The following is a 24157-nucleotide window of genomic DNA, read 5'->3' as shown; positions in this document are numbered from 1 at the left end:
GATGCATGGGCTCCACAAGACCACTGAAGGTGTCCTGTGGTATCTTGACACAAAGAAGTTGGCAACAAATCCTTTAAATCCTATAAGTTGCGAGATGGGTCCTCTATGGCTCTGGCTTGTTTTTTCCATTAGCACATCCCACAGATGCTCGATCAGATTAAGATTTGGAAATTTAAAATCAACACTTTGCCGTGTTTCTCAAACCTTTTCAGAACAATTTTCGCTTTATAATGCTGAAAGAGGCCACTGCCATCAGGGAATACCGTTGCCATAAATGGGTGTACTTGGTTTGCAACAATGTTTTGGTAGGTCATAAATGTCAATGTAGCATCCACATGAATGTCAGGACTCAAGGTTTCCAAGCAGAACATTGCCCAGAGCATCACATTGCCTCCACTGGCTTGCCTTCTTCACATGTTGCATCCTAGTGCCATCTCTTTCCCAGGTAGACAACTTGCACACCTGGCCGTCCACAAGATGTCAAAGAAATCGTGATTCTTCAGAGCAGACCACCTTCTTCCATTGTTCAATAGTCCAGTTCTGATGTTCCCATGCCCATTGTAGGTTCTTTCTGTTGTGGACCCTCTGGTCTGCATCTATACAGCAAGCTGTAAAGCACTGTGTGTTCTGACACCTTTCTATCATAGCCAGAATTCATTTTCTTCAGCAATTTGTGCTACAGTAGCTCTTTTGCGGGATTGGACCAGGCTGGCTAGCCTTCACTCCCCACATGCATCAATGTCCTTGGGTACCCATGACCCTGTCGCCGGTTCACTAGTTGTCCTACCATGATTACTTTTGGTAGTCACTTGACAACTGCATATCAGAAACACCCCACAAGACCTACAGTTTTGGAGATGCTCTGACCCAATCATCTAGCCCTCACAATTTAGCCCTTGTCAAAGTTGCTCAGATCCTTGCTCTTGCCCATTTTTCCTGCTTCCAAAACATCAACTTCAAGAGCTGAATGTTCACTTGCTGCCTAGTATATCCCCACCTTTTGACAGGTGTCATTGAAACAAGATATTCACTGTTGCACACTTAACTTGTCGGTGGCTGTAATGTTGTGGGGTGATCGCTGTCTTGTGTGGAGATATATATAGATATATATATATATATATATATATATATATATATATATATATATATATATATATATATATATATATATATATATATATATATATATGCACCACAAGAGATATAGCTGGAAAACTCCAGTGATATAAGGAACTAATTAAGCAGATGAACCAGAGACACTGTGTTGATAATAAACACCACCACCACCACCTAGTGTGTGTTTAGTCGTACTAGATATATAAATAATGCCAGCTTATCTGAGGTATCCCCTCAATTCAACGTTTACAAAAATAGAGGGTCAAAGTTATTGAAAATTTCTTAGAAATGCCACTCCTGATACTCCGTTTTTAGTGTGATGTGTAAAAAAAAATTCACATCTCAGTGCCTAATCCACATATCACTTTGAAATTGTTATGCTTTGTCCATCACAATATGGGGATTACAGAAAAAAATGTATTATCAATCTTGTCTGTCTGAGTCATTTAAAAAATAATTTGGTTAAACAATCAATTTTTTGAGACAACAATATTTTTGTGTTTAATAAGCATTATCAACCTGAGGCAGAGCAGTTAACGTCCCTTTTTTTTAAAAAAAAAATATCCATTCGTAAAGTATACTTTAAAAGGCTATGAAAGAAAAAGAAAAATAATAGGATTTTGATAGCCTGTATGAGTTTTTAATGTTTAATTAAAATTTTCTCTTTAAAAACAAAAAGTAATTGGTTATAATTTTGCACACCAGGGGGTAAATGTATCAAGCTGAGAGTTTTCCGGCGGGTTTGAAAAGTGGAGAAGTTGCCTATAGCAACCAATCGGATTCTGTCTTGTCATTTTGTAGAATGTACTAAATAAATGATAGCTAAAATCTGATTGGTTTTTCAAACCCGCCGGAAAACTCTCAGCTTGATACATTTACCACCAGGTGTTTCCCTTTTGAAATGTTAAACACCACCATTAAATTCCTCATAAAAATTACACTTATAAGGCCCACTTGCCCCGCTTAAATTAGAATACCCTATCATTAAAATAGGCTTCTCCAAATTCTGTATGCTGCGTGTTGGCAGGGTCCTCTGGAACACATTCTGTATGTGTTTTTACAATTCATCAGAATGTAAGTCTTCTGCTTTATGCCTGTCATACAGAAGATACCTAATTACCTATTTAGTCTGTTCAAGACATCACAAAGGTGTTCCTCAAACACCTTTGGGATAAACTGAAACGGAGATTGCGAGCCAGGTCTTCTCATCCAACATCAGTGCCTGACCTCATAACTGCCCTACAGAATGATTTGGCACAAATTCACACCGAAACACTTCAACATCTTATGGATAGCCTTCCAAGAAGAGTGGGAGCTGTTATCGCTGTAAAAGGGGTACCAACTCCATATTACAGTATATGTATTTGAACATTGTCATTACAGTCCCTTTTAGTGTAATGGTCAAACATCCAAATACTTTTGTCCATATAGTGTATGTGCTTCTGCTGCATTCTTTCTTATGTTATCGTATCCTTGCCCAACTTTATTATAAATGATAAGTAAATTACTGGTAGCTTTTTCATTTAAACATATGGATTTATTTATAGCTGAATCTTCAGGCTTGCTGCTTTTTCATACAGTGAAAAATGTGCTCCTGCTGTGTTCTCTTATGCAGTCAGGAGAACGTGCCCAATTCGAACACCGTATGTGTGTATATATAATCTGTTATTAACAATATAATTGATGTAACACAAATCCTTGTTAAGGGTGAGTGTATGGGTTAATTTTCTTAAATTTACATTAAATAGCTGATTTTTTTAAGATAATTGCTAGGAAAAAAAATATTATTCTGAGTTTCTATGAGCTCTGTTAGGTGAATATAAGGTTCTCGCTGACATGTTCTAATAACCGTTTCATGGAAGTATAGTACATATGTACAATTTCCTAATTTGAATGTTTTAGAAAAAATATTTTCAGTTTTCATGGAATTTTTGCCACTGCCGTTGAGGAGCATGTGTAATTTTTTTTTTTAGTTTAAATTCTTTTTGTGAGTGAACATGTTTATGGCAGTCTGTTCCAGCCCCTCTTCCTGAAATGCACAACCTCTATGTATTTGATTGTATTTCAGCTAAACTGCAACTCAATTGTAAGTGAAATAGGCACTGGTCGGGGATCCGTGACCTTCAAGATCAACAGAGATTTATTAGTTAAGGTGAGTTTTCTAAATAGTTAAAAAATGGAGTTGGTTGTGTAGTGCCATCTTAATGTATGTATTTGTTCATATTTCAGACTGTTTTGCGCAAAATAAGCCAAGATGGCCCTAGGTATGGATTTAACTCTGAGCTTTTGTCAGACATACCTAAAGGTCTGACACTGGTCGAATACAGGTATGTGCTCTATTCAGTTATTTCACATGCATTTTATCCGAGTTTTCTGGTGACTGGAAATGTTTTACCTGAACTTTCAAATCAAGATAAAATGTTTTATATGTTAAATAGTACAGTGAACTATATGTTCCTGCCTTTACTGAAATGTTCAAGAAATTGTTTTAAAGAGTAACACAATTAGACAATGTTTTATGCTGAGGGCCATATTTCTGTAAAAGTCTATACTGACTTCAATTGATACACAGCATGTTCTATTAGCAGAAATATATGGAAACGAATTATCTAGAAAATTCAGAAGGGGAAAAAAACATAAAATATTGCTACCGTTTTGTCATAGACTCAGACATGAGTGCCAAGCATTTCTTTCTGCAGTTACTGTAAGGTGCTCTGCTATACAAATTCATTTGAAAGGGTATAATAGTGGCAGTGTGAGGAAAAACAGGGTGCTTGGGGCTCAGAAATACAGAAATTTCTTTGATATGGAATACCCTAAGTCACAAGCTTTCTGGGTAAGAGGTCCCATATTTATATAGTGTACATTCTTTTTATGCTCTTTACTCGTTTTATAGATCACAGATTTTAAATTATGTAAAAAGGCAAAGTTTTTCATTATTATGTGTTCTGACCTGCATTTTTATCACCAAACTCTCGCTTTAGGGCAAAGCATTATGGTAGCACCGAGTCCGAAAAATGCTAAAATTGTAGAATTTATGCAAATTTGTGTCAAATGTTAATTTCTCCTACAAGCTATCTGGGATACACTGCTATCTTGGGGTTGAGATGAGGGCATGCAAGCTGGGCACTTAATAATCAAAACTATGAGAGCTTGAAGCTCCTCCACTCTCCAAACCCCATTGCTCATCGGTTACGCTTAAGTGCCAACTAGTTGGGCAGTTTTTTCTGTGTGCTGCTGATGACAGCCCGGTTAGGTTATTGAGGTTGCGGTACAGGACTATTGCTTTCTGTTCAGGGCTCTTACATTCGGTCTCCCCAAGTTCTCACAAAGGCCATGGCAGTCATGGCTTCCCTGTTGAAATCTCAGGGAATGACCATTTTGCCTGACCTGGAAGTTTGGTGTTTAAATGCAGACAATTTGAACCAATACCGCCTGTGATAGGATGGACCGCCTATGCCACCCTGTCTGTTGTAGCTGTGAACCGGCTGGACTTACTTTGCCACCGTTCCCTTTCGTTATCCAAAAAGCGCCCTCTTGCCGCAGTAGGAGGGGATTACATGAGCTGCTACCACTGGACTCCAAACCTCAGAACAGCCGGCGAACGGATTAGATTTAGGGTCTAATCTGTAGATCACAGGAATACAGCAATATTGAAGATGTTTTCCAGAAGGTCTTGAAGCAAGATGTTTAATTACTCACACTGGTTTGAGGTACAATACACACAAGACCTCCATCCACAAAGGCCTATTGTATCAGATATATGCATCAGAAATAAGGCATATCCTTTAGTAAGGTGAAAACAGGAAAAAACTGTTGCTACCCTGGTCTCAGAAATAACGATTTCCTATCTCAGTATATATACAATACAAAAAATAAGTGCCTATGCAATTTATATAAATCAGCGTGCCTGCGCTATTTCCCTTAAATAAATTTATACCATAAGTTATTTATGAGTGATCCAGTCACACCATCCACTTTCCATCTTCAACTGATGCAAGTTTTCAACAATGAAGAGCAGTAATGTTGCATCTTCGCTTGCAGGGTGTTTGGTCTCAGACTGAAGCAACGCTTCCTATGAATGTCCTGGAGCAATGTTGAATGCTCGCTGTCTCAGGGACTCAGTGTGTACTACAGGACAGGCCTGTCCACATTCAGTCAAATCATCAAAGAGGAACTAGGATTTCCCTAGCGATCAGGGATTCTCTCTGAATCTTAACTTGGTCGGAACAATTTGTTCCAGCGTTCTCGGCAGTGTACATTCCGGGTGTGGAAAAATTGGAGGCAGATTTTCTCAGCAGGGTCTCCATTCTCCTGGGAGAGGGGGATCTTCATCCGGAGGGATTTGGTCTGCTGCTGTAAGGAAGGGGTACAGCCAGAGGTCAATATGGTGGTCTCACAGCACAATAACAAGGTGCCCACGTCCTGCTCTAGAACCAGAGATCCATTGGCATTTATAGTAACTGCCATGATGGTCCCTTGAAACTTCAGGTTAGTCTCTCTTCCCCTCATTTACAATGCTTTCATGTGTCCTCAAGAAGGTCAAGAGTAAAGGGTTCTAGTGATCCTTGTGGTTTCAGTTTGAACAACAACATTCTAAAGATGGAGACAGGTCCTCATAGGTCCGGAATGGTGACTTCCTCTGTAGGAAGATCTTCTGTCGCAAGGTTCATTCCTGCACCATGACCTTTATTGTCTTTTTTTTTTTTTTTTTTTGATGGTGTGGCTGTTGAAGCAAGGATATTGAGAGCCAAGTGTTTCTCTGAATGTGTTATACCGATCATGTTAAAAGATAGAATGCCTGTTTCTGCATAAAATTTATTATACAATGTTGAAGACTTGTGTGGTTTGGTGTGAACACAGAGGATTCCACACTTGTTCTTTTGAGTCTTATTTACCTTTCTCTAGGATAGACTGGGCAGTGAATTTGAGCTCCCTTAGGGTTTAGGTTTCTGCCTTGCCTTGTACTTTCTGAAGAAGTTGGCACTGATTCTGGATGTTCAGACATTTTTACATATCTGACCTCTATATGTCCCTCCAACGGCACCGTGGGATCTTAACTGTTTGGTATTTTTTTTGGGGGGGGGGGGGGGGGTTGTTTTGTTTTTTTGGCTCTTCAGCTTCACCTTTGAAACCTTGGAGACAATTAAATTGACGTTCTTGACTTCTAAAATTACTTTCCTTCTTGCCATTTCTTTGGTTAGACGGTTTTCCGAATTTGGGGCAGAGTTGGCAAAGATGTAGGAGAAAAGAGTATTTGTTTGTACTCTGCATTAAATCTATTTCTCCAAATCTGGGGGGCACACTGTAGCCCCCATTTCTGCCCAGTTCTGTTTTATTTGGACTGAGTAGCTTGTATTCTTGTGTTTACCCTATACTTTGGGACTTTGCAAGTATTAGCTAAGAAGCTTTAGACTTGGAAGTTTTAATTATTGAATGCCCAGCTTCTGCACTCTTGCCTCAACCCCAAATTAGCAGTGTTCCCCAGTTGGATTTGGAGAAATGGACAATGAGTACAAAAATCCTATTTTATCACACTTAAATAAATTTTTGTGTTTGATCCCACTTTAAACCAAACATATCACAATGATATTTTTCCAAACCACAACATTTTTTTATGATTAACTTCTGCAATATAAAATGTATCTTGGTGACAGTTTAGGAGTGGCACTGCAAATTCTTTAACTTCTGTTTTTAATGTCATTGTATGCAGGGCCGGACTGGCCATCTGGCAGTTCTGGCAAATGCCAGAAGTGCCGCTAACGCTGCCTTCCAGGACCTGACTGCCATATCAGGTCCCAGCAAGGCAGTGTGTACAGCAGAGCTAAAGGGGCCGGCCCTAGCCTATTAGTGACCGGCCCCGACATTCACCTACTGCTGGGTGGCTGGCTCCTCCCCAGGAACCAGCCACCTGACTAACAGTGCCGCGCGCGCGGATCAGTCCAGGGCTGCTCCGTCCCCCCCTCCCTTCCCAGATACTCAGAGCCTTTTCTGTCTCTTGCTCTCCGGCGGGTGCTCCCATTACACAGAAGCTGACAGCTGCAGGTCCCTCTTTGCTCAGCGCCCAAAACAGCACCATAATCAGGTATGTATACATTTTGTTATGTGCAATGTGTTTTTTATTACTACTACGTTGGCACTATTTTGAACCTGGGGGCACTACTGTGGGGCATATTTTGATCCTGGAGGGCACTACAGTGGGGCATATTTTGATCCTGGAGGGCACTACAGTGGGGCATATTTTGATCCTGGAGGGCACTACAGTGGGGCATATTTTGATCCTGGAGGGCACTACTGTGGGGCATATTTTGAACCTGGAGGGCAATACTGTGGGGCATAATTTGAACCTGGGGGGGCAATACTGTGGGGCATAATTTGAACCTGCGGGCACTACTGTGGGGCAAAATTTGAACCTGGAGGCACTACTGTGGGGCAAAATTTTAACCTGGGGTCACTACTGTGGGGCATAAATTGAAGCTGGGAGCACTACTGTGTGGCATAAATTGAAAATATTGGCACTTTTGTGGCATAATTTGAACATAAGGGCACTATTGTGGCATAATTTGAACCTGGGGAACTAATGTGTGGCATAATTTGAACCTGGGGGCACTACTATGTGGCATATCAATTGGGGGCACTACGGTGTGGCATAATATGAACTGGGAGCACTACGGTGTAGCATAATATGAACTTCTGCCAAAGGGGGGTGGCCTAGTGCTTTTTCACGCACAAGTCTTTGTCATTGTCGACTATTGAGGGGGCTCCAAGAAGTTGCTGTATCGAAATTCTTCTTGGACGTCCTGCCTGGGAATCAAGGGGGCAGATGTCTCCAGGTAAATAATCTAAATGTTTCCTATCTAATCAAACTAATGTCTCACATCCAATTATCTCTCACCCACCTCCTCTATCATCCTTAATTTATATACTGTGTTATTTAAAATGAATAGAAAAGACTCTTATCCAATTACTGTAGTAAAAAGATTATTTTCCTCTGACATTTAGCTGTAGATGGAAATACTTTTAATGTAGCTGTGTAGGTTCAGGTGATCATTCAACAGTTATGTTATTTTTCTGATGTATTTGTTAGCGTTTTATTTCGTGTGTAATGGTTCATGAAAATCCTACCATTCCAGCTTATTTGAGAGAAAAGGGTACCTGTTAATTATATGTGTGCAACTACTCTGCTGCTATTTTGTGGGAGATTTGAAAAAAGCAGAACATTGGTTCCCTGCAGTGGCGACCGTATAATTGGTGGTATTGCTGTAGTATGGGGTGGCGATAATGTTGTAGTGTTTGGGGATTAGTATTGCTAATAAGTAGAAGAGGGTATTGCTGTAATGTGGGGGTGATGCTGGTTGCTGTAATGTGGGGGTGATGCTGGTTGCTGTAATGTGGGGGTGATGCTGGTTGCTGTAATGTGGGGGTGATGCTGGTTGCTGTAATGTGGGGGTGATGCTGGTTGCTGTAATGTGGAGGTGATGCTGGTTGCTGTAATGTGGAGGTGATGCTGGTTGCTGTAATGTGGAGGTGATGCTGGTTGCTGTAATGTGGAGGTGATGCTGGTTGCTGTAATGTGGGGGGTTATTGATGCATTATAAGAATGTGTTTTATGCATTTCCCTTGTGCTCCAGGTGCTTTGCAGAACAAGGGAAATGATCATGTGGGCAGTAGACCATACATATGTTTGTGCTGGTGCTTCATGTTGCACTGCACCAGCGATGTCACATCACGTGCAACAATGTCGTGCATGGAGCCCAAAGCAGGTGGGCCTGTGTGCTGTAAATGCCAGGGCTGATTTTTAGTCCCAGTCCGGCCCTGATTGTATGTAAATGTTTTTGTATCATGATCTCTTCAGTACATCACTGTGTAATATGACAGTGTTTTACAAATACAGGGTTATAATAGTACAAAAAAAAAATATATGCATTATCTAAGCAATATGAAAATATATAAATCAATTTAATCTGTCAGCTATTTTATTTTTTTATTGTATTGCTATTTAAATATTTATCCTCAGCAATACAAGTACGGTAATTATCCATTTTTATTAAATTTAGTGCATGGCATGACATATATATATATATATATATATATGTTTTATGACCATTTATATGCAATATTATTTATAGGGACAAATGTGAGTTGAAGGAACTAAATGTAGTGAAATAGGCACAAAACCAATTCATATTTACATTTACTTAAGTTTATTGCGTAAACTAGTAGTTAGTATTTATTACAGGATGTTGACCGTTATTTCTGCTTCCTTTTGCAGTTCACCCAATATTGCAAAAAAGTTTCATGTTGGACATTTGCGTTCCACAATAATTGGTAAGATATTATAAGTGTTTATTTTGCAAGCAAAATATAAGGATTAGTAATTGATTTATTATTTATGTTTGTCTATTAAATCACCATCGCTTAACCCAGTACGTCCCCTACAGGGGCCTAGCTTTCCCACCACTGGGCAGGTCACTACACCTCTGGTTGGTTAGTTGTGCCTTTACTGCTATACCATTTTCAGACCTCCTCCCTACGCTTACTGCATAGATTTTCAAACAAATGTCCTTAATTTTGACCTTCATATGATCTAAAATGAAGAAATGCTGATAACAGAATATTAAGTAAATGCATCTTTATTACCAGAGGAAATAGAGCTTATGAAATGGCACATAGTAATATTATAATTGTTTTGTGATTTTTAAATATAGGGAATGCACTCTAAGCATCTGAAAACTTTTTCTAAAGGGAACTTTCACTTGCTCAGCAACAGCATTTTGTAGGTCTTTTGGATGCTGGATTCAGCAAGTTTGGCTGTGAAGAGGTGGGTGTGGGCGAGAGATTATTTATAGCAATGATAAGGCAATTCTGGTGATTTACGAGTGAATATTGGATTACATACAATGGTAATCTGGAAACCAACTTTAAAGGATACCACTAAAAGTACACCAATGTTTCAAGGACCATTTCTATTGTACAATATTTTCTACAAAAATTCTTTGTCTTGTTCTTTTCTTTTCTTATTACTAATAGGGAAGTAATGCTAAAAGATAGTACCTAATGACGTCGCAATAACCCTTGAAGTTGAATTTAAGTGACTTTTTTGAGGCCTATGGTAAAGGGGATAGGTGTTCAAAATGATGGGACTGGGTTTGAGATAAAACAAAAATTGTTTTGTACAGTTGCACAATGTAATATAGCCGATTTGTTAATATAAACTTGTTTTTTACTAGGAAATTTTATTGCTAATATGAAGGAGGCATTTGGTAATAAAGTTATAAGAGTAAACTACCTGGGTGACTGGGGCCTGCAATTTGGTGAGTATTCTTGTGCAGATTAAAGGCAAGTAATCTAAAGATGTATGCTTTCTAAATTAAGCAATTTGTTTTAGGATAAAATGGTCCTCTTTATTTTATTGCTGCTTTATTTTCCTATTGTCTCTCTTTACGTATACATCTGCCCTGTGCAAGAAATTTTTGAAGTGGGCTTCATATATATTCCTAAATAGTGAAGGGCCAATGTTCTTGAGTATGTCGTAATTTCATAAGTTCTTTTGACTGTATGCAAAACTTCCATATAAAATGATAAAACATAAACACTGCAATAATCAATTTGGTGTGTAAGAGTTTGGGAATATAGAAAAGAATACTTATAACCAATAATTGTTCACTGGGTGAAAAAAGCATTAATGTTTATACATTGTTGGCCTGTGCTATAGGGTACTGATCATTAAAAAAAACCCAAATGTTATTTGTTTGTACAACATTATCCTGCATTTATTTGAAAGCTTTAATTTTAAAACCATAATTTTGTAGGTCTTTTGGGTGCTGGATTCAGCAAGTTTGGCTGTGAAGAGAAACTCAACACTAATCCACTACAACACCTTTTTGAGGTGAGTCACAATTATTAAATGGCTAATCTTGAACACGTTTGCAGATAGCTATCCTAAAGGAACAATTTTTAAAATATGTTGGGTAAATATCAATGTATTTTTTTTTTTTTTATTTTTTTTTTTAACACTATACGCAAAATCAAAAAATGAGGCATCGGTTCAAAGTTGCTCCGCACTGTGCAAAGTCCATACTCAAAAAAACAAATCCATAATTGTTCTATTAAAGTAATTATATCGTTTAAAATAAGCATTGCTCAATCAATTGTATGTGTGTCCAAAGCACATGGTGGTTTATTTTAGCAGATGTAAATAGTCAACAATTCAATACGTTAACATATTATAATACAGTACAGTACAGCACAGCCAATACCAAAAGTTACATACATACATACCGCTGCAATCGCTGCGCTTCCATGGGTCCCAATGGAACAGTGTATCTGTTAGATAACTGTGGTCAGAGTAGCCTGACCCTGGTGGGGGATGCAGCTAATATATACAGTCAGTGTTTCATTGTGAACAATAGAGATGACGTAGCTTGCTTCCATAGGTCCAGGCACAGGGTGGCTTCAGGGTAAACAGTTCATAGGCTGATTCAATCTAAGGAATCCAAAGGAGGGGGTCGTCTCTCCAGGGGGTCTGCTCCTTTCATAGCCAGCATCATACAAAGGATTATTCCCTAATACCAATAACTAAAGTATGCAATGTGCGATCTCTTCGCCGACTGCACCGGACAGCTGATGATGATTAGGGCTTCAATATGATATCAGGCATGACACCTTTCCTATAACCTAAACCTTTAATAACACTAAAATGTACATATAATCATATTATATAAACTAATAATAAACCAAATGCTATCTGCTCATAAATTACAGTGTAACGGAACCAATATGAATTGTATAAATAACTAAATGTTGTAATGCTAGTGTGTGCGTGCGTATTTTATCGTGCGATCGCATCACGCCACGTGTTACCTGGCGTACGCTTCGCAATACGCGCGGCAAACCAATATTAAACCAATATACTTTCGTTCATCCAATTATACGACTTCAACAGTTCTAGAAATTAGAATAGAACAGCACCAGTCATTAATCTTTAGGATGAAAAATAGTAGAAAATACATTTCAAATTCATTCCCTGCCCAACAGTCGTTTCAGTGCATCATGCTTTTATTATAACATTTTATATAATTTATTTTTTTCTGTTTTATATTTATAGAGAACTCTGAACAAAAATTGTTTCTTGCATAGTATATACAATAGAAATGTCATTAACAATAATCACAAAATTGAATCAAACAAATATAATATGTATTAATAAATGCCTATTATGTCTAACAAAACATAATATAATATTCAAACACTCTTCATTTAAAAATTACAATGTTGAATTAAATGTTTGTCAGTATTTAAGTAAAAAGTAGGGAAAGGAAGAAGGGGGCAGGGTTGTGGTATATTGCACTGTACATTAAAAAAACTTAAAACTGGGAAGCGGACATTTAGCATTTAAATAAATTAGTAAATTCAAGTAAGGACATGGTTAACAATAAAGGCTTCCAAAAATCAGCTTAATTTAAAGTAACCCAAATAACATTTTTATTGTATAATACATGCAATCAAATGCAGCTAGAATGGTATATAATGAAAAAATTCCTTTAGAATAAAAGAAGTCCTTGTCCAAAGTGCCCCTTGAAACTTATGGCCCAGGTGAAGTGCCTTCATTGGCCAGCCCATACTCTTACCTTAAGTACAATTATTGAATATTGAATCTGGCACATTGACACTAAATACGTATAATAATACACTAAGCCCTTGTACACATAGATGAGTAGGGACACTCATGTGAAGATGAGATCTGAGTGCTATTTACTCAAACTGATTTGATACAAGTCAGCTGAAATGTCCAGCTCATTAGAAGGTATGTTAGATAAATTGCTGCTTTGTTTGTTTCAAAATGCAGCGGAAAAGTTAATATATTGTAAATCACTGTACTGTATTGTTTAGTGGGGGGATATGAATTAAACATTTATATAGAATTGTTAAACAATAGCCAACCACCCCAAAAAAAAAAACAAAATTGAAGCATGTAGGTAAGCTCCAGTGCTCTACATTAACCACAAGTTTCCACTCCTTTGATAAACATATGATTGGTATTCCCCTCTCTGCCAGAAATTGAAAAAAGCCACAGTACAGACAGTGGTTAATGTACTGATGCAGGGTAGAAAACAGAAATGGAAAGCAACGCTTTGACATTACTATGTTGTGTAATTCACCAATCATTTCAGTTACTTAGGAGACCACAAGCCTATCATTAAGGCTTGGCCTTCTGCACTCCTACAGAAGGCAAGATATGCACCACCTTACTCTGTAGATGTTTAAAAATACTTGCTTACCGCAGTGCATGAAATGAATAGCGTACTGGATATATTTGGTTTAGCATAGTCGCAGGCATTTCAGGTATATTGTGCTCAGCAATTTATAGTCCTTGATGTAGATGTGAAATAATGTCTTTGCTTACTCTTTATGTATGTAGTCGGTGGTCAAAGTGGAAATTTTAGAAGTGACAGTATGGAAAATGTAATGGCAATGTAAGTGGATTGAATTTGATGGTTTTACAATCAAATCAGTAGGAGAAGTGGCGGTATAGCATACCACCAGGTACACCCTCGCTTCCACCACTGTATGTGGTGACTTCCTCACTGTAGCTATTGTTTACTGTGATAGGCCGTTTAGTTTTTTTTTGGGGGTGACACCTTACAGATTTCTGTGCATAGATAAAAAATATCAAGAGTCTATGTTCAAACCCTTATGTTTTATATTAGAGTCTGAGTTATTTCTACGTATAATTAACATATATATTTTTATAATGCTGTTCTACTAGATTGTTTGAAAGAAAAATGACCTTTTCGTTAAATGCATTTGATACCTAGATGTGTACTTACATCTCAAATGTTTTTTTTATATTGCATATGTAATGTTCAGGTATATGTGAAAGCCAATGCAGCAGCAGAACAAGATGAAGACATGAAGCTGTCTGTCAAGGATTTTATGGAAAAACTTGAGAGTGAAAATCCACAAGCTCTGTCACTGTGGACACACTTCAGAGGCCTGAGCATTCAGGAATATGCAAAAATCTATAAGGTATATTTCATTTCACAACTAGTTAAAGGGGATGCCCACCTACATTTTTTTTATCTCTCCTTTTATCCATGCATATGAAATACCCATTTCTCTCTCTGTTTGTCCCCTTGCCATCATTGCTTGGAGAACAAAGTCCCCATAAGTCACCGCTACCTACTTTGTGACATCCAAAACAGATGCCCACCCCACAGACTGTGTTCCTGGAACAGCACCGTTTTTCTAGTAATGTTGTGGGGAAAGAGTTTGTGTGTGGACTTTCCCATTGTTTGAATTGAAAAGTTGCCCCTATAGCATAATTTCATATCATGTCATTGCAAGTAAAAAAATATACATGTAAATATCTCTTTACATTCAAAAAGAAATCCACATGAGAATGTGCAAATGATGATTTTCTTAAATATAAACCTGTCCACTGTAATGTTTAGGGGCTTGCAATCCAACATACAGTGCAGTCAAAAATGTATAAGTACAGTATAAAAGCAACAAGGTGAAAATACTTGTTTACTTAAATTAACAGCAAATAGATGTAAATGTGCATTCTTGCAGAAATGACTGATGCAACAGGTATTTGTCCATTTCAGCGTCTCGGTGTGCATTTTGATGACTATTCTGGAGAGTCATTTTATAGAAAAACCTCACACGATGTTCTGAACCTCTTGAGAAGCAAAGACATTCTAAAGACAACAGAGTAAGATTTGCTTTTGTTTACCTTTTTTAAGTTTTAGACATATAAATAATTTGAGTGTTGTACATGCTTCGATTTATGTAATATTTGAAAGGAAAGATGCAAAGATGTGCACATGCATGAAATTAATGATGCAGTGAGATTAATCATTGCCATGCGATGTGTGGCTCTCCCTGCCTTACTTCGTGTTCCAACCTCCTCCACTCCATGGGCAGAGCTGTATTGTATGTGATAATTAAATATTACAAATGGCGAAGCTGTGCTCCCCAAAAAAAACAGGCCACTGTGGTTTTATGTACATTAGTACATAGAGCTCTAAATTGGAAGCTCACCATATTGATCAAGAATAGCTTTTACCAGACTCAAATACCCACTGATTAAATGATAGCTGAAAAAAAAAGTTACACACTATTATTTGGATCTATTGTGGTAATCACTAGCTGGAAAAGGAATATCTACAGTATCTTTTAGGGGGGGGGCACCAATAATTAAGTCTTACTGTAATTAGAACACAGTGTATATACAGTCACTGCATAGCATGTTCCACAATGAATTTTAAGCAGCATCTGACAGCTTATTTAATGGCTGCGGGGGTCACCTTGAGGTGACCATCAATGCATGTATATAACCACATGCAACGCTGATTAACGCCTGCCCAGTTATTTCCAAAGTAAATGTTAACCTCTTATTCTAACAACGTAAAAAAACAAGGTCTTTTTTTCAAAAAATGTCCAGTGTTTCATAAATTGCAATCGGGGGAAAACAGACTAAGTAAAGTCTAAACCTATTTAAATACATGTTCAAAAAGCTTAATCATAGTTAATGTACATTATTGTTATGAAAATAAATATACATTATAAATAATACTTACAAAATTGATAAACTTTTAAATAGTTTGTATACATTAATGTGCGAGAAGACATTATGGGGCATATTCAATTGTCGGCGAGTAGTGTATTTCGGCCGCGGTAAGTCCTTTTTTTTTTTTTTTTTTTTCCCTCATTTTCGAGCGCGGAAACTTTACCCGCAATTCAAATCTTTTTTTTTTTTTTTTTTTTTTTTTTTTTTTTCACGAAACGGTCTTCTCGCGCTCCAGGCATTTGTCTATGCAAAAGTATGAGGTGGATGCGAACCCTCAGCGTTAAAAGCAATTCAATTATTTTTTAACGTTGTGGGTGAAACAGGCAAATCTGCTGTTTCATCTCGCACCTCCTTGGTCTGCTCTAAAAAATAAAAAGCAGTTTAAAGTACCAGCAAAAAGCTAATAAAGATAAAAAAAAAGTAATCTAAGTTCATTACAATCACATTAAATGAGAAAGGATGAATATGTCTTTAATAAATCCAGTCAAAATAAAAAAAGCGTGGGGTCCCCCCTCTATTCATGCCTAGCCCTAGCGCTGCCTGACTAATGCTGATTTAGTGAAAATCTAGGGAAATGTTTGCGTGGGGTCCCCCCTATTTTCACTGAACTAGCACTAGGCAAACCAGCCGGAGTGGTAGGCACTATAGCAGTGGGGACACGCAGCAGGGGTCCCACTGCCATAATGACTAACCAACCCCAGACTGTTTAGCGCTGGGCTGGATTCCCTAGGGAGTGGGGTCCGCTGAAAAAAATCAGCGGGCCCCCCCCTAGGGACACCCAGCCCAGTACTGACAGCACTAGGGCTCTTCCTACCCCAGTGGGCTGTGGGTAGTAGGGTAAAAAACGGTGATTTAGTTTGAAAAAAACCAAACGGACATCATTTTGTTTTGTGGAACTACAGGTCCCAGCCAGCCATGTTGCCCTAAATAGTGTGGGCATGCTGCTACTTGTATAACTACAAGCACCAGCATACCCACGGCAGCCAGGGCATGTTGGCACTTGGAGAACCACAAGTGTCAACATGCCCTGACACCCACAGCTGGCTGGGACCTGTAGTTCCACAAATCAAAATGTTTAATAAAATCACAACACCCTCATTCTAACCACAATTCTTTATTAAAAATAATAAACCCACCAAAAAAAACAGTAAACACCCTCATGTATACCATAGATTTTTATTAAAAAATTCCCAAAATACTCACATTGAAGAAATCCTCTGTTGTTTGAAGCTTTACCTCCCCAAATGGATGTAAACAAAGTCCCCAAAATATTTATACCTTACAAAATGTTCGGCTTGCCCACTGTCCCAGAAATATTTGTACCATCCAATGTCCAGGCTTGCCCACTGTCCACAAAATATTTGTAATTCCAAAATGTTCCTGCTTGAAAGATCTTCACTTCCTCTGGCCAGGAGGGCCCATTATTCCTTACAGTCCATATTTCCTCTGCCCTGGGTGGTCCATATTTGTAAGATCCACGATTAGCTTGCTTGTAGTTTAAAAAAAACAGAACCGCCGCTAAAACTCGCTAAGACCAATAGTTAGAGCGTGAGGGGGTGGTTGCAAGATTTTGAATGGAATTGCGCAAGTTTTTTTTTTTAAACGGCCGCTCGAACATGTAAAAACGAGCGCAGGATTTTTATTTTTTTTTCCGCGGGGGGGGACATTTGCACCTAGCCAACAATTGAATATGCCCCTATAAGCGCACAAAAAAAACAGATGGCAGGATTTGCAATTTGTTTTTGCCAATAATCCAAACTATTTAAAAATAACATTAAACATTATAAACAATCATAATAAATCAAACTACTGAGTTTAATTTAAAGAATAATTCTGAATTTTGACGTTTGTTGAAAAGTAAATCTCTTAACAAAATCAAGACACTGATGTCTCCAGTCCACTTATGAGCTCTAAATAAATAATGTTTAACTAAATTTGGGCATCCAGCTAATTTAAACTATGCTTCATCACCCCTAACTGGTCACATAGTATGAATATGTGATTGACATAATAAACAATAAAGCACATTTTACCGAAGCTTCACATCCAAAAGATCAAAATACTACATTTTAATTTTGTCAGTAAAAAAACAAGGCAAAATAAAAAAACATTTTAACAAACATTGAACATAGTGACTATCTATGCATTTTAACTAACATTTGGTCTTTTGTTTGCGGGGTACATCTACATGTCCTAGGAGCTCCGCCATATGGATTCTCTCTTGGTTCTTTTCAGTGAACATATAAATAGTTTGATCACCTGTTCTCAGTCTACCACCAGGTAGATCTGAACAGTGATCTTGGCTGGTTAGTCAGCAATGTCAAAATCCTAGACCTTTACAACTCATTCAATCAAGGCAACTGCCCCTTCCTGAACCATGTGTCATGGAGCTTTGGCAAGGCGGGTTGTTTCACTTTAGACTTTTCCTCCCTAATATTAATGTGTGGCGTTATGCCACCCCAAAGACAGTGACCTCTCCTGCTACAGAAGGAGAAAATATTTTTGTTTTGTTTTTTTGTCCTTGCCATTAAATCTGTTTTCTCTTTCATCCAGTCTGGGGGACACTGCTTACCATGGGTTGTGGAGGGGAGCACGGGAGTTGGCACCTAGCTAGTTAATCTTTAGCACTGCTGACAGACCCCTCCCCTCTACAATCCCCCTGCCTCTTCCTGTTCTTTTTTTTTTAGGTGCCCATGGAGTTGGGCAGTGTTTTAGTACTGTTAGTGTTTTTTCGCTTTATTTTATTTTATTTGATTCCTTTTTGATAGGAACTCCTTTTTTGGTGGCAGACCTGGGAGTATGTTCTATTATAGAGAACACACTCCACAGAACAGCAGCGCAGGTACTGCTCTGTCAGATGAGAGCCAGAGGCTCTCACTGGCAGAGTAAATAGGGTGCCTGAATACAGTGACAGGCGGTCTCTCCGGACCGCTGTCACTCTTGGGGCCTCCCCGATAACCGGCACTGCCACTGCGGGCATGGAGTGCCGGTTATCGGAAGAAACAAAATGCCGGCGGCCATCTTGGATTCCACGGAGGAGAGAAATCAGAAAGGGGCCATACCAAGATCCCCCCTCATACATAGGAGGGGGCATCGGGGTAACCGCTGCGGAGACCTCAATTCTTGAGGTCTCCACTACTCTGCCACACAACATTTTTTTTCAATTTTTATTAAAAAAACGGATCCCAGCGGCAGAAAAGCTGTAAGAAACAGCATTATCAGAGTGGGGGGGGGGGAGCTAAGACATAGAGCTCCCCTGCCCTCCAGAGAGAAGTGGACTAGCCCGGCCTTCTGGCGCCAAGGAGAAGCCCGGGAAAAGGACACAGATCAGAGGGAGCAGGCACCAGCACACTGCTGTTGGACTTCTCCCCTGTTTGGCCAATGGGCTAAGTATCTGATCTTATTTAAACACATATTACTGTATTTGCTGTGTACAAAGTGGGCTAGTAGGGATTATATTGTAGATCTCCTACTTGCCAAAAATAGTATATTGTGTTTTAAAATTACAAGGAGAACTTTTATATCAGATTAGTTGTTTACTTGTTTGTTTCCCACTATTCTCTCTCTACACTCTCTCTTTACTCAGCTAAATTTACAACTTAAGCCTGTGTGTTTGATGTGCCTTCCTTTATAAAAATGGCAGATAAGGGAAAGGGATAGGAAGGATAAGTGTAAGCGGGATTTCGTTACATCTTTGAACTGACATCGTGGAGGAAACTTTCATGCGAATATCCTGAATACATCTGGTATGAGTATACACATTACCATTTTGGGATATCCTTGATGTCATGTTTTATATGTACAGGTCTCTTTGTTGGAGATAATGCATTTTTATTAAATGGTGTTTTTATGATAATGCACCAGATTGGTGTTTATTTTTTCCTTTTGGCACATCATGTTAATACTCTGTGGAGGAACTTGAAAGCGGCACACAGAAAGGATTACTAGAGATGCTTTATTAAAGCTAACATCTTATAAGCATATACCTTTGGGGGAGATGGTGTAAAAAGTCTCAAGAATTACGGTGGTATCCCTTCATTTTTCATCACGAGGTTGAAGAATATACTTCTTTTCCGGGAACTCTGTGGACTTTTATATGTATATTGTAGTCAATCTGCACTATTATCTCTCCATTTGTTTTATTTCCATGAGTCTGATTTTCAGACTATAGGAATTCCATTTGAGGAGAGAGATAAGGGTCATCTATCCAGTAAAGGGAGTACAGAAGTCCCTATCTCCTGTGAGATGTGAGAAGGTGCGCGCTAAGTGTATGTTAACTGTATTTTATGTTTAGATAAGGGAAAGGGCCCTATGGCAAAATATTTCACATGTTCAAGATGTAATGTAAAATTACCTTGTGGGCAGAAAGACCCGTTGGCGCTCTGCTCTGTCTGCGAAGCAGGGGTCCCCCCTGTGCAAACACAGCTTATTTCAGCCCCACTGACGGAGGAACCGGCCTGGGTGGCCTCCCTGACACAGTCGGTTTCCTCTTTAACATAGATGGTTTTACAATCCAATCAATTGCTATCTGATGTGGCAGCCTCGGTGGCTAATAATGCTAGTACACCTTTGGCCCTCCCCGCTACCTCAGGTTCTATTGGAACGTCTATACCAGGACCTTCATCATTAATTACGGACCAGGCCCCTATTCCCACAGAACCGGCATGGTCCGCAGCTTTTATAAAGGGTTTGGATAAACTGAACCAGTTACTTGAATCCCCAAACATCCCGCCTGCTAAAAGAAAGCGGCCTAGATCCGATAATACCCTTATGGTCCTTTCAGACTCTGAGGGGTTCTCAGAGGAGGAGGTGGAAATTAATTCTGATTCTGACCAGGTTCAACCTTTGGGACAGGAAGAAAGCACTAAAAGCCAATTTATTGATGATTTGGTTTTAGCGGTGAGACAAGCGTTGGACCTCCCAGAACCAGAGGATCCTACTCCTAGAGACAGAAGTCTATTTAAGAAGGCCAAAAGAAAGGCTTCCCGTTTTCCCCCTTTGGTAGAACTCAGAGATATTGCAGAGGGAGCCTGGAAACAGCCTGATAGAAGGTTCTCTGTTCCCTGTATCCATTGCAGGAGGAAGACGTGGCTCGCTGGGAGAGTATTCCTAAGGTGGATATTCCAGTAGCCTGTTTGGCCAGACACACTTTACTACCAGTCCCAGGTTCAGCAACTCTGCAGGATGCCAATGATCGCAGAGTGGAATCCCAGCTGAAATCTATATTTGTGGCTGCGGGTTCTTCTTTTAGACCCACATTTGCTTCAGCTTGGGTTGCTAGAGCCATGGAAGCATGGGCAGACCAACTGGCAGAGGCCTTACAGGACTCTGATTTACTTCCCCTGGCTTTGCACTTGAAAGAAGCATCGGGGTACCTTTATGAGGCGGCCCAGAACACAGCGTCTGTGTCCGCCTCTATTCAGGCTGCGTCTATTTCAGCAAGGAGAACGTTATGGCTGAAATCCTGGGAAGGAGATGCGGAATCAAAAAAGTCAGTTGAAGCCATTCCTTTTTCAGCAGCAGGTTTCTTCGGCCCGGAGCTGGATACTATGATTTCCCAGGCAACAGAGGGTAAAAGCACTTCTTTGCCGGTATTTTCAAGTAGGGGCCGAACTCCTCGTGTCAGCTCCTTTCGTCAGCCCTTTAGGGGGACCTCCTTGCCTAGAGGACAGTCCTTTAGAGGTAGACAACCAAATGCTCAAGGCTCCTCTGTCAGGGGCAGATCCTCGTTTGCAGCTAGGCGCCAGGCCATCCAAGACCCAGGAGAAGCCTGCGTCCTTGCGACCACACTACTCTGCCGGAGGTAGCGCCAGTGGGGGGACGTCTGTCTCTGTTTCGGGAACAATGATCAGCGTCTTCCCAAGACCCTTGGATTCGGGGCATTATATCAAGAGGGTACATGATAGACCTACTGGGTCCTGTACCACATCGTTTCTTTGTAACCCCTCTACCCCGAGATCCAACAAGAAGACAGGCAATTCAGGCTTGTGTCGCCTCTCTTCTTTCGCAAAGAGTCATCTGCAGGGTCCCAGACAACCAGAAGGGACAAATCTGTTTCTGGTCAAGAAGCCGGACGGGTCCTTTCGGCCCATTTTAAACCTAAAGAGCCTCAATGTGCATTTATGAGTAGACAGATTTCAGATGGAATCCCTGAGGTCGGTAATAAACGGCTTAGTGAAGAATCAGATTATGGCCTCCATAGACATAAAGGACGCATACCTCCACGTTCCCATTTGGAGCGACCATCAGTCTCTCCTAAGATTCACAGTGGGGTCCTCCCACTATCAGTTTCGGGCCCTTCCCTTTGGCCTCTCCACAGCTCCGAGGGTCTTCACGAAGATCATGTCGGTCATGGCGGCGTATCTTCACTTAAAGGGAGTTCAGGTCGTGCCTTGTTTGGACGATCTGCTCATCAAATCCTCCTCAGAGATTTGCTTACGGCAGCACTTATCCCTCACCTTGGCAGTCCTCAAGAGCCATGGATGGCTGATAAATTTCAAGAAATCCCAGATGGTTCCGTGTCAACGCATGGTCTTCCTGAGGCTTATCATGGATACCAGTCGGCAGAAGGTGTTCCTGCCTACAGAGAAGATCAGTTTAATCCGGGCTATAACAACTCGGGTCTTGTCCTCTCCCAATCCCTCAATTCATTTGTGCATGCGGCTGCTTGGGAAGATGGTGGCCTCCTTTGAAACGATCCCCTTCGGCCGGGCTCATTCTCGATGCTTCCAGTGGGATCTGTTACGGAAATGGTCAGGATCCCACATACACCTGGATCTCCAGAAGATTTCGCTGTCACCGGGGGTGAGAGAATCGCTCCAGTGGTGGCTGAATCAGGATCACCTGTCTGTGGGCAGGTCTTTCGTTCCGTGGTCATGGATCATAGCCACGACAGATGCCAGCCTGAGAGGTTGGGGGGCGGTAATCCTGCTCCTCCGGCTCCAGGGACTTTGGTCGGTTCAGGAATCAGCCTTATCAATAAACGTGTTGGAGTTGAAGGCAATTCTTTTGGCCCTTCGGGGGGCCCAGTCCCTCCTCCAGGGCCACCCTGTCAGAGTTCAGTCCGACAATACCATGGCTGTGGCATATGTCAACAGGCAGGGAGGAACCAGGAGTGTAGCTGCAATGGAAATTGCAGCTCAGATTATGGTTTGGGCAGAACAATATGTTCCAGTAATATCGGCAGTATTTATTCCAGGAATAAAGAATTGGGAGGCCGACTACCTAAGTCGAAATCAAATGATGCCGGGGGAGTGGTCACTCCATCCGGAAGTATTTCAGTCTCTAGTTCAGAGGTGGGGTCTTCCAGATATAGATCTCATGGCCTCCAGACACAACAAGAAAGTTCACAGGTTTTGCGCAAGGGCAAGAGACCCCTTAGCGGTGGCAGTGGACGTAATGACGATGTCATGAGAGTTCAGGTTGGGATACCTGTTTCCTCCGATTCCCATGCTTCCTCGCGTGCTCAGGCGAGTAAGGCAAGGCGGTCAGAATTTACCTCAGCTCAGTTTAACGGCATGGCTGTTGAAGCCAGCCTCTGGAGAGCTAGGGGTTTTCCCCCCAGTGTAGTGAACACTGATGCGAGCTAGAAAGTCAGTTTCAGCTCGCATCTATCACCGGATTTGGCGAGCCTATATCAGATGGTGTGAAAATAGGACATGTCACACGTCTTCCTTTCGTCTCCCTCGCTTATTGGCTTTCCTTCAGGATGGGCTGGAAGCAGGGCTCCGTTTAGGTTCCCTAAAAGTTCAGGTATCGGCACTTTGTCTTTTTTCACCTGACACTAGCGGATTTGCCAGATATCAGGACTTTCCTTCAGGGAGTCTTACATATTCAGCCTCCCTATGTTCCGCCTACAGCACCATGGGATCTTAACCTGGTACTGGATATGCTTAAAGGGCCTCCCTTTGAGCCTTTACTTGTGGCAGATTTTAGGTATTTGACCTGGAAGGTCGTCTTTCTTTTGGCAATTGCATCTGCACGTAGGGTGTCTGAATTGGGAGCTCTGTCTTGCAGGGAACCATATTTGGTTTTTCACGAGGACAGAGCGGTTTTGAGAACACTTCCATCTTTTGTTCCAAAAGTGGTGTCCTCCTTCCATTTGAACCAGGAAATTGTAGTTCCGGTTTTTTCATCTTCTTCTCAGTCTGATCTGCAGTCTATGGAAAAGTTAGATGTGGTTAGGGCTCTCCGTATTTATGTCAAAAGAACATCTCAAATTAGACGAACCGATTCCCTTTTTGTCCTATATGATTCTAACAAAAGGGGCTGGCCAGCCTCTAAACAGTCCATTGCAAGATGGATTACGGCAACTTTTAAGCAGGCTTACATAAGAGCTAACCTTCCTGTGCCAGAGAGACTTACAGCCCATTCCACCAGATCGGTAGAGGCATCATGGGCAGCAATAAATGGGGCTTCTGCTGACCAGCTTTGCAGGGCAGCCACCTGGTCTTCTGTCCACACATT

General features: G+C 40.4%; 1 protein-coding gene across 4 annotated transcripts in view; it reads left to right on the top strand.

Annotated features, from left to right (window-relative positions):
• The window catches only part of RARS2 (arginyl-tRNA synthetase 2, mitochondrial), a 57933-nt gene that overhangs the window by 7853 nt on the left and 25923 nt on the right, over positions 1–24157 (top strand). For 3 of the 4 annotated variants that reach the window (XM_075202755.1, XM_075202753.1, XM_075202756.1), the window contains exons 4-10: positions 3185–3268; positions 3346–3443; positions 9389–9444; positions 10347–10430; positions 10929–11005; positions 13987–14145; positions 14727–14833. In XM_075202755.1, the coding sequence (XP_075058856.1) occupies positions 3185–3268; positions 3346–3443; positions 9389–9444; positions 10347–10430; positions 10929–11005; positions 13987–14145; positions 14727–14833 (665 nt within the window). Of the gene's footprint in view, positions 1–3184; positions 3269–3345; positions 3444–9388; positions 9445–9837; positions 9938–10346; positions 10431–10928; positions 11006–13986; positions 14146–14726; positions 14834–24157 lie in introns of those variants that run through there. The other variant, XM_075202757.1, reaches the window with a different exon arrangement.

Source organism: Mixophyes fleayi, chromosome 3 (genome assembly GCF_038048845.1).
Source record: "Mixophyes fleayi isolate aMixFle1 chromosome 3, aMixFle1.hap1, whole genome shotgun sequence".
Lineage (NCBI taxonomy): Eukaryota > Metazoa > Chordata > Amphibia > Anura > Limnodynastidae > Mixophyes > Mixophyes fleayi.
This window is presented reverse-complemented; position numbering and strand designations above follow the sequence as displayed.